General features: G+C 48.7%; 1 protein-coding gene across 6 annotated transcripts in view; it reads left to right on the top strand.

The window, feature by feature from the left end:
• Window positions 1-16,974, top strand: part of RGS4 (regulator of G protein signaling 4) — a 39,541-nt gene extending 22,567 nt beyond the window's left edge. For 5 of the 6 annotated variants that reach the window (XM_064515748.1, XM_026123377.2, XM_026123375.2 and 2 more), the window contains 6 exons: window positions 9,178-9,400; window positions 9,663-9,725; window positions 12,030-12,134; window positions 13,142-13,203; window positions 14,325-14,491; window positions 15,001-16,974. In XM_064515748.1, the coding sequence (XP_064371818.1) occupies window positions 9,682-9,725; window positions 12,030-12,134; window positions 13,142-13,203; window positions 14,325-14,491; window positions 15,001-15,252 (630 nt within the window). In that variant the 5' untranslated portion in view covers window positions 9,178-9,400; window positions 9,663-9,681 and the 3' untranslated portion in view covers window positions 15,253-16,974. Of the gene's footprint in view, window positions 1-6,636; window positions 6,813-9,177; window positions 9,401-9,662; window positions 9,726-12,029; window positions 12,135-13,141; window positions 13,204-14,324; window positions 14,492-15,000 lie in introns of all 6 variants that reach the window. The other variant, XM_064515746.1, reaches the window with a different exon arrangement.
• The last annotated feature ends 57 nt before the right edge of the window (window positions 16,975-17,031 follow it).

Genomic DNA, 17,031 nt, shown 5'->3' with positions numbered 1-17,031 from the left:
TGTTAAGAGAAGAGCTCCTGCATCTTGGGAGGGGTGTCTAGGCAGCTGGCTTTGGTGTGACACAGGTAGGTTTCTTTCTGGGTCCTTCTGCAGCTGAACCACTTTGGCAGGAGTACCTGTCACACTGTCTTGAAGAGTGAAAGCAGCAGGGATCCAGTTATCGCAGCCTGATCTCTCTGCTTTTTCCCCTCTTGAGGCCTCTGCTTTTCTTTTATCAGCGTCTGACAGTATAACAAATCTGTAGTGCTTCAGCTGAAGATATTCTGGCCTGCATCAGAGGGGACAGACTCTCCAACAGGGGCAAAAATTGCAACACCCTATCTGATAATGAGACTGAAAAAGCTGTGAGCGTTTTTGGCAATTTCTGTCTCTGACAAGGAGAAACCCCTCTTTTAAGCTTGCTGCTGGCTTAGAAAATGGGCAGATAGTCACTGTGTTCTCTCCCAGTGCAGCATTTGGTGTGGTGCATTACCAAATGCTCTGTGCATACCTGCTGACAGCTAAAGCCCCACATATTTTGATAGGAGAGATGCCAGGGGACTGGAGAAAGGGGCTCGCAGGGTTGCGAGGCAGATCCCATAGAGGGATGTGGAAGGGAGAGGAAACAGAAAGAAATCACTCCAATATGGAGCCTTCCAGGTATCTGCCAGTGTCTTAGGCAAGTTCCTTCTTTGCCTAGCAAACAAGAACATTTGCTGTTGACGAGCCCAGCTGAGAGCTGCAGGAGTGCCTAATGACTGTAAGGGGCTTCTGGGCTTTCTTGCACCACCTTATAAATTCATCTCTCATCCTCATTATATTAGCAGTATTTTTAGTTGCTTTTGCTCAGAAAGAATGTAAGTTATTCTCCATTATGAATCTCAAGCACAAGATAACAGTAAAGACTGTTACAGACAGTGTTGAGCAGAAGGCTCATGCTGGAGGCCTATGCCTGACAGAGATCCCACTGCACTGTCCCAGAAGCCCAGTGGCACTGGATCAGCTTTCAGTGACCTCCCTTGGAGGGTAGTAGGCCACGCGGCATGTGCACGTGTTCCCCCTATGACAGCCGAGTCTCCCAGGAGATTCCCGGCTGCCGGACAGTGTTCCCATGGACCATCTTGTCCAGCTGCCAGGAGATGCATCCTTCTCCTTCCCACGGCTCATCTCTAGGGTGTCTCCTCACATGGCCTTTTGCCCTCTCTGTGTGTCACCAAGCACTTTGCTCTCTCCTGCTCTCCTCTCCTCTGGCTCTCATGACCCCACTGTCTTTCCCCCTTCCTTGACAGTCTATTCCTTGGCCTGGCCTTCCCTCCACGGCCACTCCAAGAGGTGCTTGTAGGGTGAGGGGGGAGCATGACCAGGGTCTGCTGATGGGAATGAGCTAGGGCACATCTTGTGGAGTGGATGTGAATACAGGACACTAGTGTGGTCATGGCACGAGGACTTTTGCGGTGGCAGAGGATGAGAACTAACAGTGCCAAGAGAGGGTTTGTTGACAGACAGGACACTGGGCATGTTTTGATGGGGATCTCGTTCTCTCCATAACAGAGCTGGGTCCTCATCTGTCCTCCTGTACCATGTGTGACGATCCTTTCTGGGTGGGACTAGCCATTAAAATTGAGCTGACTGGCAATTTTGTATGAAGATGCTACGGGTGAAGTTTAGCTGGACTTACTGGAACCATAGCATTATTTTACAAAATGTGGGGAAACAGTTTGTCACCAGAGACTTGCAATTTCCTATTATGCACAAATACAATTAAACACTCTCCACTTGTGGAATATCGAGCTAGTTGAACATGACAGTTTATACCATGATAATGCTGAACAATACAACTGCTTTCAGAACTATGTATGTCTCTGTGATGAGCAGAAACAATATCCTGGATCTGAATGTATCAGATCTGAGAAAGTGTAGGTCCAAAATGTAAATTATTGAGTTCACCTCTGAGAACAGTAGGAAGCATGTCGTTTGGTTTTTGCGGTATATGATAGTCTAAGGACTGCTGCCATAGGTCTCTGTCAGATTCCTGTTCTGTAGTCCAGAGAGACATTTATCCCAGACAGTCCCAGCATGACTAGCTGCCCTTGTTGCTATTTTGTGTGCACTGCACCTTGTTTTGCATAAAGAGCTTGTGGCATTCCCAGCAGGCCTCCATCCCTGGTCCTCATCCAGCACCTCGCTGCTCTGTGGGTGTGCTTGCCCTATTGAAATGCTCTGGGCTGAGCCTCCTTCAGCCTGGCCAGCTGCACGCCATCGAAGGGCTACAGAGCCATGTTTGGTAGGGTAGCCAGACCGTCCCTGCTGGGGCCTAGCCCACCATCGCAGGGATGACGTGGGTAGCCGTCCAGCTTGGAGGGAACAGCCTGATGAGGTGAATGGGAAAAGCTTTCTCCTCCCTCTGGAGGCAGCTGGCAGTGTGACATCCTGCAGTGGTCCCTGCGAGGCAGCAAGGTGCTGGAGGCACTGATGGCTGCCTTAGCACTTCTAGAGCCTCTGGTCCTGAGGAGTGGGAGTCAATGCCATGGGAAGATGCAGAGAATTCACTGGCATGCCTGAGCAGAGAGCTTGTCCTGAGGTATCAGCTCTGCCTTAACATCTGCCTGAGTCAGAAAGGACCCCCCTTCAGTCACCCCAGGTGCGTCACCAAGTCCCCCTTGACCCACAACATTCAATTTCTTGTCTCTTAGCTTCTTCTCATAGGCCTTGCCCGGGCCTGTCCCTTTCCTCACAGCCAGCACTGCTCTGCTACCTGGGCTATCTCACAAGTGTGACACCTGGAAGTCACCTCCTGACCACCCGGTCAGACCTCTCCGCCATCCTGGCCAGAGGATGCCAGGCAGCAATTCCAGCAACCATCTTGATGACATCTGGTTAGGAAGACACTCAGTCTGGCTTTTCAAATGCAAAGAGAAGAACTATCCCCTGCACCCTCAGCTCCATTATTCCTCTAGCTGAAGTCTGGCATCATTTCTGGCATCTGTAAGACCTGGGAGCTCTCCCCTAGCAGTGGTAAAGCAGTGCAGACACTGAGCAAGGGACAGAGCAGGTGCTGGGAAAGGCTTATTATGATACCACTTAGCATATGGACTGCTCCTGGCCACAAGTGCTCTGGCACTGCTGTGGAAGCTGAATTTCTTCCTAGCATCTCTTCATTTATTTATTTTACTTTTTAATCCCTTCATTTAGAGACCTCGCCCTATGGAAATTTCCAAGTGGTCTTGTATAAAAAGAGCCAGTTATGGATACCGGAGGCTGATTCAAAGCAAGTGCAGGAGCCCATATGTTTTCTTCTATGTTAAACCTGTTTTTCCAGCTGAAACACCAAAGCACAAATGTGCCTTGGGATGGAAGATTGCAAGAGTCTCGCCAGCTGAGCCGGTAACTGCAGTCTTTAGCATCCAGCCTGCATCAGAAAGACAAGCAAACACAGTTTCAAAAGAGGCAGTAAGATGTAGCCATATGCACCCTGCTGAGAAGTTCAAAAGGATGAAATAAAACATCATGGAACATTTTTTTCTGTTTTGGAAAGCCTAATTACCCAGAAGCAGAAGCGTCTAAATGATGAAGCATTAGATGTGCTCTCAGCTGTGATACTGCGACCATCAGCTGCAGGGCACAGCCACATGCCATGTGCCATCGATTCTGCTCCCAGCTCTTCCTCTGTATTTTTTCTGTGGCACAGCGGAGCTCAGATCTGCTTGGATTTTGAGCACTGCTGCAATATACATTTTAAATAGCATGAACAAAACAGAGCTCACCGAACAGTGACTGTTTTCTAGCAGTCTTTGCATGTCTGTTATATACTGCTACATATTTCTATGCAATCATCCACTTCAGTAAGTGACTTTTTCCTGCTATTTCAGTTCCACGTTTTTGCTACATTGGGGGTCTGCCACTTTTGCAGTTTCCTTCTGTCTGATTCACCTCCGAGACACAGATCAAGGAACTTCAGGCTAGAATCAGCTATTTTTCAGTGCACTCTCATTTTACTGCTTTGTTTTTGTGATTTCTAAACTAGCTGCCCCCCATTCTGGGAGAGGGATGCATCAGGGCTGACTGATCCATTGAACACCTGGGCCTATTAGAATTGCCATTCAGGTTGGGGCCATATCAAGGGCATCTACTTCTACCCTAGGTCAACTCTGCCATTGTATTAAAGCAGGCTGGCACCACAAAGTGCTTTTGCATGGTTGCTGTTTCTCTCTGCTGCAGGTGCTTGTCCTTGCTTTTGTGTTTCCCTAGCCCGCAGTCATGATGCTCTGTAAGCCCAGCCACAGACCTGTCAGACATCACCTTTTAAATAGCAGGCATACCCTTAAGGCAGATATCGACAGATGCTTGCTGCTTCCAGGCTGCCTTTTGTAAGCAGGCTTAGAGAATTAAACAACTAAACTGTGACCAGAGCAGTAAGCAGTGTGCTTTGGATGCTGAGCCATGACCGCAGTGACAAAATGTCCCCTGGGCTTTGCAGCTCTGAACAGGGCTGTAGCCTTTGTTCCCTGGCACGGCCCCTTCTGGTGTGGCAGATCCAGTAATGCTGGACTGCCACTGGAAAGCAGAGAAGGAAGGAAGCTTTGTCAAAAGTTAAGGCGCAGCACTTTATCTATCTAGATCTGCAGTTACGAAAGATTTAACCTTGCACCATGTACCTACACGTCCTCTAGTAATTGTCTAGGTGGAAGATTCTTTAGTCACATAAAAAAGCTGCGGTTTTTGAAGCCATAGAAAAGGAGTCACTGCACAGCTGGGTTGCTAAGGCGCAGAAGGAATGAGGAGTGTTTTAGCTGTACACTGTACATGCAGGAGTTGATGCTCAATTTCTGACGCATCAACCCTCTTTGCCTCCCTTTATGCCTCCTCCTCTCTTTGTACCTTATGGCACATTTGGGTGAAGCCATCAGCCCCCAAGTGAGAGGTCTCCAAGTGGGGTGTGCATAAAACACTGTGTCTTTTAGCTAATGTGGTAATGGGCCCACAGGGGCCAGTCTGAGCTGTTGCCCCTTCACCCACCGCTGCTCCTGTCTTGATAGGGAGTTTCTAAGTAACCTTCAAATATTAACTGCAAACAGCTTGCAGAGAAGAACGTGAAGGAACATAGAGTGGTGCATTTAGCTGAACAGCAGCCGACTTCCTATTACAGTACACGCCAGGTCAAAACATGGAGTGGAAATGCTTAGATGTGATTTCTGTCAAAGGAAAAACCCTTCGCTGTGAGCAATCCACAGCGAATGTGTGTCTCTTTAGAGAGCCTTTGCTTGACTGGAGCAGCAGTCTGCTCCCAGCTCTTGGGGACTTTGCTTCAGCCAAGGTGTGTGGGCTGAGGAGGGGCTGCTAGTGCACAAATAGGACAAAAGTGGCTGCTTCCTCCCACCACACACACACACACACACACACACACACACACACACACACGTTTTGGGAACAAAAGGAGTAACGGCAGCAGTGAAGGCCCAGCACTGGGAGACTTCCAGTGGAGCTGTGGGCAGAGCTGGGACATCCAGTACAAGTGCCTGGTTGGTGTCCCTCCTGAGGACCCCAGCAAGTGTGTCCCTGCCTGGGGGCTGCATAGCCCCGGGCACAATTTAGGCTTTTTTTCTATCAACCAAGTACAACTGGCTTGCAAGAAAGACCCTTGGAGGAATAGGCTAAAAAGCTCTCGAGACCGAGGACAGTCATTTTTAATATATTTTAGAAAAAAAGGAGGATCCCAGGAGAGTGAAAGAAAGCCATACTGTAAGAGGGGGTAAGCTATAAAGTCATAGAGCTAATAACCTTTTGGTCATGGCAGGAGCGCTATTAGTGCAGATGATAGCAGACTCATTTGTAAAAGTGGTGATACAATTGATGCCAGCTGACATGTTTTAATGGAAAAATAGGCTTTGTCTACTGAACTTAATGTTTTTTGAGGACTGTCTCGTAAGAGGTATGTGGTGGTGAAATACTTTTCTAAATGAATATGACTTGCTATCGATATTTAGATTAAAGTATCATAAAATCCATATTAAATAGACTTAAACTGGCTAAGCAAGAGATTGCAGAGTGTTTTTAGTATTGGTAAAGCATCAGTGTATAGGTGTATCTTGGACTGGTTTGCAGTCCAGTGTTATTCAGAACTTTCATAGTGATTAAGAGGAAGTGTGTAAGGGGCTGTTAATCAAGATGGCTGATGAGGCAGAGATTTGGGAAATCGGAAAGAAAATTACACAGATTGTAGCTTTTTCTGTTGTTTGAGACTCTTGGAACAAGAACAACAATAATCATAGAAGACTACTTATTTCATTAGCAAACCCAAACCAGGAGAAAAAAAAGTCCATTAGGAGCCAAAGAAAAGTCTTCCTTTGATACAAAACAAAATTTTTGTTCTGATTTTCCTGGCTATTTTGACAAATAGTAAGAGAAGTAGGCAACCAATAAACTGGGGGTTGAAGCAAACAAAAATAACCCCCCAGACCCTATTGTGGTTCCTTCAGGAAGACAACTGAACAGGAACTTCCAAGCACTTAGAAATTATGAAAAAATACTGATGTTGTAGGTGCATGTGCAAGTGGTAAACACCTGAGATTGGTGGGAAAATTGTGTGATGTTTGACTGTGTGAATTTTATGAAGTTGGTGCTCGGGAACCTGATCCTAGAATCTGCTGCCTTCTGCAGAGAGGAGCAGGTTCAGCCAGAAACTACAAGAATGAGCCAAAGCAGGGAGAACCAGCTCTGCCTTTAGAAGTTCCCCTTTTGCTTGGTCAAGAGAAGCAAAAAGGTGACTGAGTGAGCCTGGAAGTGCATCCACTTGCAAAAGGTTGTGAGCAGCAAATTTACCACGTGCCAGAGTGGTGAGTTATTCCTTTTGTCAGGACTAAGTCAGTTTTCTGCTAAAAGGCTGCATCTTTGGACTGGGTTATGAAGGCCATGACTGTGGTCATGCACGAAGCCAGGCTGTGCATTGCGGAGACATGGGAAGGAGTAATTTCCCCAGCCTGTGCTGTGGGACACCGTTTCTGGGAATCCCAGTATTGGCTAAGGGACCCTATGGAGACAAACTTCGCCTTGTCCATGTCTCTTAGGTCAGGCCACAGTCAGTGCCCTGGGAGAGGAAACATGGCTGCCTGCAGTGTCAGGCTCAGGCGCACACTGAACTGATTCATTCAAACTAATGCAAATGGTCCTTCCGGAGCGCTCTATTCTCAGCTCATTAGCAGTAATTCAGCCAAAGTGCACACATCTGTGGAGAAGATGCAGTCCTTATTACCTGAAGGAAATCTTATCCCACTGATGTGTTTTTTTGGAGAACTTGGTGGTAGGGAGTGGAGTGTATGGGCTTTCATGTAAAGAGTGCTTCGGGCAGGGGAGAAGGAAAAACAAACTGTGGAGTTCAGCCCAGCCCCAGGCCTTGTCTCTGCAGCAGGGGCTGGCGCCTGGACCCCGGCGCTGCGCCGCACAGCTGTGCAGCAGTGTCACCATGGCAGCTGCTCGTATGGGGCTTACAGCCAGGGCCCTGCACCCTGGGCAGTGCTTGTCAAGGGCACGGGTGCCACTCAGGGTCCTCACCAATGTTGTCTGTAGAGCAGATCAGGGGCTGGATGCGCTAGGATGGCGATGCCCGTGAGCAAGATGGGCCATGCCACCAGCCAGCAGGCCCTCCCAGTGCTCTGCCCACGTCCCCAGCACACCCAGATGATTTGCTAGCCTGGTCCCAAGGAACTTGGCTGTTTTTGCAAGACTAGTAGGAGTGGGAGGAAGACGAGTGGGCTTCTGTTAGCCTCAGCAAGATGGACTCAGGGAGAAGCTCGTGACAGGAGAAGCTTTGTCTCAGCTGTGCGTCCTCACAGCTCCCGTATCATGCCCTTCTCTGTTTCCAGTGACACAAAGCAGCCACCTTCCTCGTGCACTGGTGCATCCCACAGCATGCTTCTCTGAGATGGAAAGGGACCAAGGCAGAAGAGTTTCATGCTGTTGGGAGGGCAACAGCCTCTGGTAGCTTGACTCTGGGCAATGACCACAGAAACAGCATCCCCCATGCTCCCTGCCTCCTCCCACAGCCTTCTGCTTGCGTCTCTGGTACACTTGCATATGGGAGTGAGGACGTGCGTGTGTGCAGTTTTCCCCTAGCAATGCTGATAGGAGGGAGTGCTTTGTTTAATACTCTTGTCTGTAGCTGTATCTCGCAGGCCACAGTGAAGAATTTCTTGGTATTTACTAAAGGCTTCTCAGGTGTTTCTCTCTTCTGGTCAACTGTTATTTTAAGGCTGAAGCAGCATTTTGCTTTGAACTGATCTTTAAAGGCCTATAAAATCATACCAGCCCAGCATAGGGCCATGAGATGCTGTGGCCAAGTTGGAGGGTGCTGATGGGAAAGCTTGGGAGTCATTTGGGATCTTCTCCGTGACTGGGGCAGAAACATGGTGAGTAACGTGGATTGTCACCTTCAGGGCCAAGCCTGCAGGGCCAGGAGCCCACCCTGTCAACCTTTAAAGCTGCTAGGTCTTTCTGATGCGTGCCCCTGCGGAGAAGGAGGCAGGATGATGCACAAGATCTACTACCTTGACCTGGTGCCCAATATCTGGGGCCGCTTATTGCTTTCAGAGGGCTGAGACTTCACTCTATCCTCTCCCATGGAGGCAAGGGTAGCGTGGCCTACTTGGACCCTTCCCATCCCCACCACAGCAGCAGAGAGCCTGGGCAAGTAACCAGGTGTCCTTTAGTGCACAGCAGGCTCAAAACTGCCAGAAATCCTCTCAGAGCAGGCACAGTTACGCATATTGTTTTAACAAATTGTCTTCCATTAGGGATCGGTACTTTTGAGTCCTAAGGCTGTGGGGTTTGAGTAGAGACAAATGTAAATGGGGAAGTAAAGTATTACAGCGATAGCAGTGTATCCGTAGCAGCCATGTTCTCAGCCGCCTGTCTTTCTTTCTCCTACAGGTGTACATGCACGCTCCCCAACTATAAGTGTGCTGGGACGTGCTAACTCCTGCACATCTTTGTGCTCAAGTACTGATCTGCCCCTCAGAATTTGTTCTTTCAGTATCACCACAGGTGCATATCCCCATGCCTCTAAAATAGATCAGGACAAGCTCATCTGCCTGGCTGGTTTCCTGGTGATTTTCCATTCTTCTTTCCTTGGGGCTCCAGTTTCTGCATTTGTTGGGATTATGAGAGCCTTTTGTGTTTAAAATTCTTGTTTCTTATTTTTTCCAGGCTGCTTTAAATAGAAGGGGAAAATGAATGGAAAAAAACACAAAGCTCATCTCACTTCTCCAGATTGATTCTCTGACCCTTTTCACCATCTTTGGCCCTCTGAAATCTCCTTCAGTTTGTATCTGCACCCGTCCAAGTTTTGCAATACAGGAAAGCCCCAGGAGCTTTTTCTGTCCCCTTGAAAGATTCCACCCCTGCAACCAGACAGCAAGCTTCATTTCTGGTAAGGTTTTCAGTCCCACTCAGTCCTTTGTCTTGGCTTATACGTCACCAGCTTCCTCCTGGGTGGGCAAAAAGGGGATGGGTGCTGCTGCTGAGCTGTCTCCTGACTGGGTCACACACTGCTGCTGGGCTGTCTGGGCTAGACTATAAAACAGAGCCAAGCCGGCGCAGCTGGCTTAGAGAGGAGACTGAATCCTGCAGCCGGCAAAGGACCTACACGCAGCCTCTGCCGCCTCCTGCATTTTTTTTTTCCTGGAATACAGATCTGACCTTGGGAGCAAGATGTGCAAGGGACTCGCTGCACTGCCAGCCACGTGCTTGAAAAGGTACTGTTTATTTCTGAGCATCTATTATGGTCTTGTTAGTCTGGAGATAGGCTGATGTATTGTGTTTTATGTCTGAAGCAGGAGTGGCAGCCTTGGCTCTGATTCTTCTGTAAGATTAGATACAAATGATTTGTTTTCAGGCTTTTTTCTATCAGTCAGAAACAGAATTGCATAAAGGTTTTGTACTGAGCTGTGGGAACTCCAAACCCACCCTTCCCATCAGCAAAACAAGCAGCTCTTAGCACTGCTGTATTTTGATATTGCTGCCCTCTGCTTATGCCGCAGGCTTTGCACTCCCTTTTTCCTTTGAACCCCCTTTTTCTAGTGAATGGAAGCAATTCGCTTTTCTTGGTTTTGAGGAGGAAGCAAAGTGGACAGGATTTCACAAAAATGGAGGGTTGTTCCCCAAAACCCAGCCCAAACGCAGGAGCTGAGCCTGGCAAGACCGGTGACTTGTTTACCGGAGACCCAGGTGCCGGCAGGCAGAGCGGGCTGTGGGCTGGCCCAGGGTGCTGTGGTGCTGTGGCCCTGGGTGCAGCACCAGCCGGCGTGGGGCCACGGTGGGGTCAGGCTGCACCCCCGGGTGCGGAGCCAGGCCGGGCTGTACCCCCGGCGCACGGTACTGCGGGCCGGCGTGGGCCTGGGCTGGGCTGTGCCCCGGTGTGCGGCAGCGGTCAGTGTGGCCTGGGTCAGGCTGGGCTGTACTGCCACCACAGTACGGGCTGGTGCAGGATCGGGCTGTACCCTGGTGTGCTGTCATCTGCGAAAAAATTCCTTGCTCGTGGTGACTTTGAAAAAGTGCTGAAAAAGTCGTGAAAAAATATTGCCCCCCCCCCCCCCCCCCAATTTGCAGAAAACTTTGACAGGAAAGAAAAGTCTTTTAAAAAATCCACAGGAAAACAACTGGCATCTTTTAGCCTCTGTCAGGGTATCCCCAGGATTCCCCATCTCTCAGGAAGTTGCAGAACTCACTGCAAATGGCAGCATCTTGTTTCCTTGTGCTGCCTTCCTCCTGCAGAGCAGAGTGGTCTTGTTCTTCTCGTAGCAGGTAGCATCACAGAGAAAGGCAACTGGCGTCTGGCACTGCAGAGCCAGCGCATCCTCAGCTCCCTGTTTCTGCCTGATCAGGGCCTAAATTTGTCCTGGTCACAAGAGCCTTGCATTAGAGAAGTTGTGAGTTTCCTTCACTCTCACCTTAGTATTGCTGAAACAGAACTGAGTGTGCTCAAGTTGTTAAGAAAACATTTATGAGAAAGGGCAGGCAGTGAGATAAGATACAGCTGGGACTGCTGACAGAGTGCTACTAGTGGAGCAAAAAGCAGTGCTGTGAGGCCGAGCAGCTACCAGGGCTCAGCCCTGCGGCACATCTTCCTGGTCTTTTCTGAGCTCTGATGTGAGGAGCAAGAGGTGAATTTCCTCCTTACACCAGTATTGCACCCTGAGGCAGGCCAGGGCTCACACCGCTGAGCAAGCAGGATTGATTAGCTGCCACCATTGTTCTTAAATTGAAAGCAAATCCTGAGCGGTGCTGAGGTCAATATCAGTTGCGTATTTATATTGTGCAGCCAGTCAGTGATTGTCCTGAGCATGCTGAAAAGGTTAATTCAGCATGCATCCTCTTAGGAGCTTGCTGTAGAAGGGAGTAACTTTAAGCACGCATCCTCTTAGGAGCTTGCTGTAGAAGAAGGGAGTAACTTGCAATCAAAGTGTGGGCTGGATCTAGTGAAGATCCAGGCTCATCTCCTAATCTCACCACATAATTCTGCTCCTAGCCCATTGCTTCCTTCCTTTTCCCTCTGTGTCACAGACAGCTGCTTGGTGGGGTGGCCTGGCAAGGCCTGGCTGTCGGTGCAGCCTGGTGATGAGTTGTGGAGAAGGCAAGGGCTGTAGGGATGGTTTGGTAAGTGTATAAAAAACAGACATTCGGTAGCTGGGCAAATCAATTCAGAGAGGTGTGTCACATTTACAGAATGGTGGTACCTATCTATCACAATCTTTTAACTGCTAAAAAATAGGAGGAATATTGCAGCTTCTCCCCCTTTGCCATCACCTCCCCCAGGCTGATGACCTTCTCAGCAAGAAGGCTGTGCTGTTGAAAGTGAAAAATGACTTTTCTTTGACTGTGGTGCTTGTCTTGTAACAGAAATACAAACCATGAGGAGTGAAATGTCAGCACTAGAAGCGCTGACTGTGACCTGCATTTGTGTTGCTGAGTATCTCTGAAAGAGCTTATAGTGGCAGAAGAGGCTGCGGGGGGAGTCGTAACATGTTATCTTCATTTCATTCTTGAATTGTGTTTTTCAGTGCCAAAGACATGAAACATCGTCTGGGCTTCTTGCTGCAGAAGTCAGATTCCTGTGACTACAGCTCTTCGCAGGGCAAGAAGGAGAAAATATCTCCTACTCAAAGGTAAGAGCAAATGTGGCTATGTAGTTAAGCCCAGGCCAGCTGCAGTATGCTTATTTACTCCTTCAGTGAACTGAACTTCATTAGCGTTTCTGCTGCTGCTGCTGCTTCCCAGTACATGCTGAAGGTCTACGTGTCTGACTCTAGTGTGGGCAGTATTCCTCAAGTGTTGATGACAGTCCCTTTCCAAGAAGGAGGTTGGACTAGAGACTTCCCGAGGTCCCTTCCCACCAACATTCCTGTGATACAAAGCATGTGCGCATATGGAAAGATCTGTGCAGTCTCCTGCACAGGGGAACAAGGCCATCACAAGACCCAGTGTGGCTTTATGTATTTCAGAATCAGCAGCACTGGTTCTCTGAGGTAGATTTGTGCAATGGTCCACACAACTGCAGTTATTGGCACAAAAAACAGACAGAGCAGCCTGTCAAGGTATCACTGCTCTCACTGAGGTGTAAGCAGATGTTGTCCTCTCTAAGGAGATCTCCAAAAGCTAAGACACATCCCTGGAACAGATGAGCCCTAGGATGCCACCTTACCACTCCCCTATGGTAGGGGGATGAATGCAGGATGTGCACATGTTGTATGTGGTATGGTAGTTCCTACATTCCTCCCTCTTCTCTATAACCAGAGTTCCTCTGACAGGTTAAAGAAATCAGACCCTTTGGAGCTCACTGATGTGATGTGTAAGAGTGATCCCAGCTCCATACCCCAGAGAAGGATGCAGTCAGCCAACAAAATAAACAAAGTCCCCCACTGTTTTTCCAGGAAAATGCCTTTCCAGCCCCTGGCTGGTGACTGGGAATGCAAACTGGAATTTCTGTAGATTAGATCTGAGATCCCCAGAGGTCCCCGGCAAACCAGGCAGACATTTCCTTCTTGGTCTCATGTGTGTGCCTTTGAACAATCATGGAAAAAGACTTTGTGATGGTACTGAACAAAAAAACAGATTTGTCCTTTCTATACTCCCCTGAAACCTTCTCTATACATCTTCCTTTGTCTCCTTTTAGGGTTAGCCAAGAGGAAGTCAAAAAGTGGGCAGACTCTTTGGAAAACTTGATCCATCATGACAGTAAGTAGAGAGGGCCCATCTGCTGGAGATGTTGAGGGGGAGTCAGTGTGCTAAACAGTCCCTGGAGGTGGCATGGGACATGTTATTTTTTGTCTCCTGGCAGCATGCAGTTACTCCTTTGGTCACCCAGGCCATTGGGAGGGGTGACGAAGTTTGTCTGATCCGAGGGATAATCACAGTGTATTGTGAATGGGGCCTCAGCCTACTATTAAGCTGTTCTTTTTGTGAGGCCAATTAGGAAAAAAAAAAGACCCTATACCCAAGGCTCTGAGGGGCAACTCTGCAGGCTCCCATGCTGTCGTCTGGCCTGCTAGGAAAAGATTTCTTACAGTTTCAGTCGATTCTCTGCTACTGACCCTCACATGTCTCATTTTCCACTGTACGTGCAAGAGAAGAGAATCCATTGAGCTAAGTCAAAGTTGCGCAGCTTGCCCGGGAGTCAGCAGTGCTCCTCCAGACAGTTGTGCTTAGTTCATCTTGCTTCCCTGCTCACCTCCATTCTGCACGCTGCCTGCTGTGGTGGTCACAGTGGTGCCACACTTGTTTCCCTTCTTCCCTCCTTCCTCCCCAGACAGTGGTCTCCCAAGTGCCCTGTTTTAGTCCTTGTGCAAGCTGATCTAGGGGGGGCCGAGACTGGACCACATAGCGGGTTAAACAAGAGCTAGAGAGTGGAGAAACTGTTTCCAGATGAGCCCATGGGAGACTTTGTCTTCCCATCAGTTCCAGGCTAAACTTATGTCCTTGAGATTTCCTTCACGCCGTTCCCATGGCCTGAGACTCTGCAGCGTGTTAGCTGTCTCCTCAGGGCCTCCTGGGGACACGTGATTTGCATGTGTTCTGGCTGTGTCACTGAAGGTCACTGTGTGGGAGCAGGCAGCTGAGGACCCACGCGTGACATCCCTTTGGGGCCTGTCTGAATTCCAGCTTCCCTCAGCCTGCACAAGTGACTGCCGTGGAGGCGGACAGGCGTCCCGGCTGCCTGCAGCGGGGGAGGTGCTCATGCAGCTCTAGGAGAGAGAACCCAGCATTGCTGTTTTCTGAGGCATTGGAGTTCACAGGCACTTCTAGTCACAGGAACCAACAGTCTGATCTGCTCTGGTTTTCCTCTAAACAATCTGTAGGAGGACTGGCTGCTTTCCGGGCTTTCCTCAAATCTGAGTACAGTGAAGAAAACATTGAGTTCTGGGTCAGTTGTGAGGATTACAAGAAAACCAAGTCACCAGCCAAGCTCAGCCCGAAGGCCAGAAAGATCTACGATGAGTTCATCTCTGTGCAGGCAACGAAAGAGGTATGTGCACCATCTCATAGAGAACATTCCTGACCATAGGCATCACCCCAAATCCTGAACCAGGTGAGAAACACAGGGGAATAGGGGTCTAGTAGTGTCACAGAAGTTGAAGGGTGCTGCTCCTGTTCTCATTAGCAAGGGAATGATGCCATTTTCCTTGCTTTAAAATTAAACTTGGGCAGAGCGAAGGGGCGTTCAGTTAACAACCACATGGCTATCCCACATACTGAAGTGGGAAGAGCCTTTGAGGAATAAGATTCCTTAGTGTTCTGGCTGCTCCTGTGCAATTAGTTGAGTTTACTGGCTGATTGCCCCCAGAGGCGTATGTGCCAGTCACTGGCAGCTGGCTGCACACATTCTGCCAAGACTGCACGTTGTCAGATGGCCATTTCAGACCACTGCCCCTCAAGGAAAGCGTAAGCACACTCGGTGGGGATTGTTGGACTCTACTTACCTATGCTAGCTGCTTCTGGGACAGATGCTATTTATGCTGTCCCTCTGGCCTGCAGGTGAACCTGGATTCATGCACACGGGACAAGACAAGCAGGAATATGCTAGAGCCTACACTGTCCTGCTTTGATGAGGCTCAGAGAAAAATATTCACCCTCATGGAGAAGGATTCTTACCGCCGTTTCCTCAAGTCCCACTTCTACCTGGACTTTGTGAGCCCACCTGCTGCTGGCTGTGGGCCTGAAAACTGCAAAAGAACCCATGCTCACACCTTAGACTGCAACTCTAACGTTGTCTCTCAGTGCGCCTGAACCTGCAGCAAGCCAAGGGCAGGCAGGGCTCTTGCAGGAATATATGGCAGCAAAAGCATTCATTGGCATGAAGCAGCAGAGCTGTCTCCAGTAGCTGTCTAATATCCCAGTTGTGTCCCATGTCATGCAACAGTCAGCATTTGTAACCCAAGCCAGGCTCAGTTTGTGTAGCAAACCCTCCTGTGACTCCGTCTGTGTAGGAGCCCTGGAGTCTGTTGGACATGAAGCTGGGTGAAATCATTGCGTGTCTGCTGTGTTTTTGATGTGCATTACGAGCCCAGGTGGGCTGGTGCTGTTGGGAAGAGGTGCACACACTCAAACCTAGCACTAACCACAAAGAGTCTAGACGTGCAACGTTGCAATGAGACACCTAGAAAGGAGCAGGGGAAAGAGGAAGCTAAGGGGAAGTGTTGGGGACTGTGATCTCCCCCTTTATAATCAGCAAAAGCTTAAGTAAAAAGAACTTTCTCTGGACCTTAGCTGTTCGTATAGCTCCTGAATATCCAGGCTTTCAGTAGTATTTGCTCAGAACTCAAGCTGTGTTGCATTATGCTAGTCAGACTTAGGAATAGCTCCTACCTCCTCTTAAAGGGACACCCAAACTTTCCAGAGTAGCAAACAGCCTCCCTTGGTCATTACAGCCAAAGTTGTATGAAAGCTCTCCCCCATGGCTGCTTTTCCCACTATAGCAGCTAATTTATGCTGGCCAAGGATCTTTCCTAAGGCTGTACAGAGCTATTATTTTGGGAAAGGTTCATTCCTTCAATAATAATCCTGTCCTTCATGCTCTCTGATTGAAAAGACCTTCCTAATACCATGACCAAGCAGAGCAGAAATTCCTTCCCTCCCAGACTGGCAAGTGTATATTAACTAACTCTGGGGGGGGGACCATCTAAATTCATGTTTGCCTGCCTTGGCTTGTCTGAAGCAGTTTGTGATTGGGACAGGATCACTACCACACCAGCTGAGCAGCAGAGGCCATGCATGGGAGTACTTGATACTGAATACTTTTATTATTTATGTCAGTCTGTAATGCAGTAGTAGCATTACTCGTTTTTTCCCTGAAGGTGGTAAGAGGAATGTGTCAGTCTCCTTACTACTCCTGGGCTCTGCCAGAGGGCTATTTATTTTTTAATCACTGTGGTTAGATTTGGGTTTCACTCAGGGGCCTTGGGACCTGACACTGACCTGCACTTGGAGGCAGAAGGAATAAATGCTGAGCTTGCCATCTGGGCTGGAGGTACCAGACATTTCCAGTGAGCATCTGGAAGTGCCTGCTCTGAGCAGACCGGTGGCTGCAGGTCCTGCTCGCCCCAGTGCTTGATCTTTCCTTAGTTTGGATAGAGCTGCTCTGACAACCGTGTATTCCTCACTCTGCATCCCAGTCTGGACAGCATTTGCCACACCGGGGTTTTGTCATGGCAGGAGAAGGTTGTGGTTTTCACAGTAGACCCTTCCAGGCCCGCAGAGAAACATCTCTTTTAGTACTCGCTTTATTTTGTGTTTATTAGCTCATTTAAACATACTAGCCTGCATGTTGAGCTAGGAGATGGAGGCTCCAGCCTAGGCTTGCTAAGGATCTCGGTCAGCTCTGAAGCTGCCAAGCACATGGCTATGTTTTATTTTCCCCTGGTACTGGGAACTCCTGATAACTCTTGAAAAAAAATGTATCGATACTTAAATTAAGGACAAATACATTCTAAATAAAAGATATTTGCATTAGTCCCTTCCAAAATGTCGTTCTGTGAACCAAAGAATATGCACAGATACAACTCATTG

This window comes from Dromaius novaehollandiae, chromosome 8, assembly GCF_036370855.1.
Source record: "Dromaius novaehollandiae isolate bDroNov1 chromosome 8, bDroNov1.hap1, whole genome shotgun sequence".
NCBI lineage: Eukaryota > Metazoa > Chordata > Aves > Casuariiformes > Dromaiidae > Dromaius > Dromaius novaehollandiae.
The sequence above is the reverse complement of the archived record's forward strand: the minus strand, read 5'-3'. Positions and strand labels throughout refer to the sequence as shown.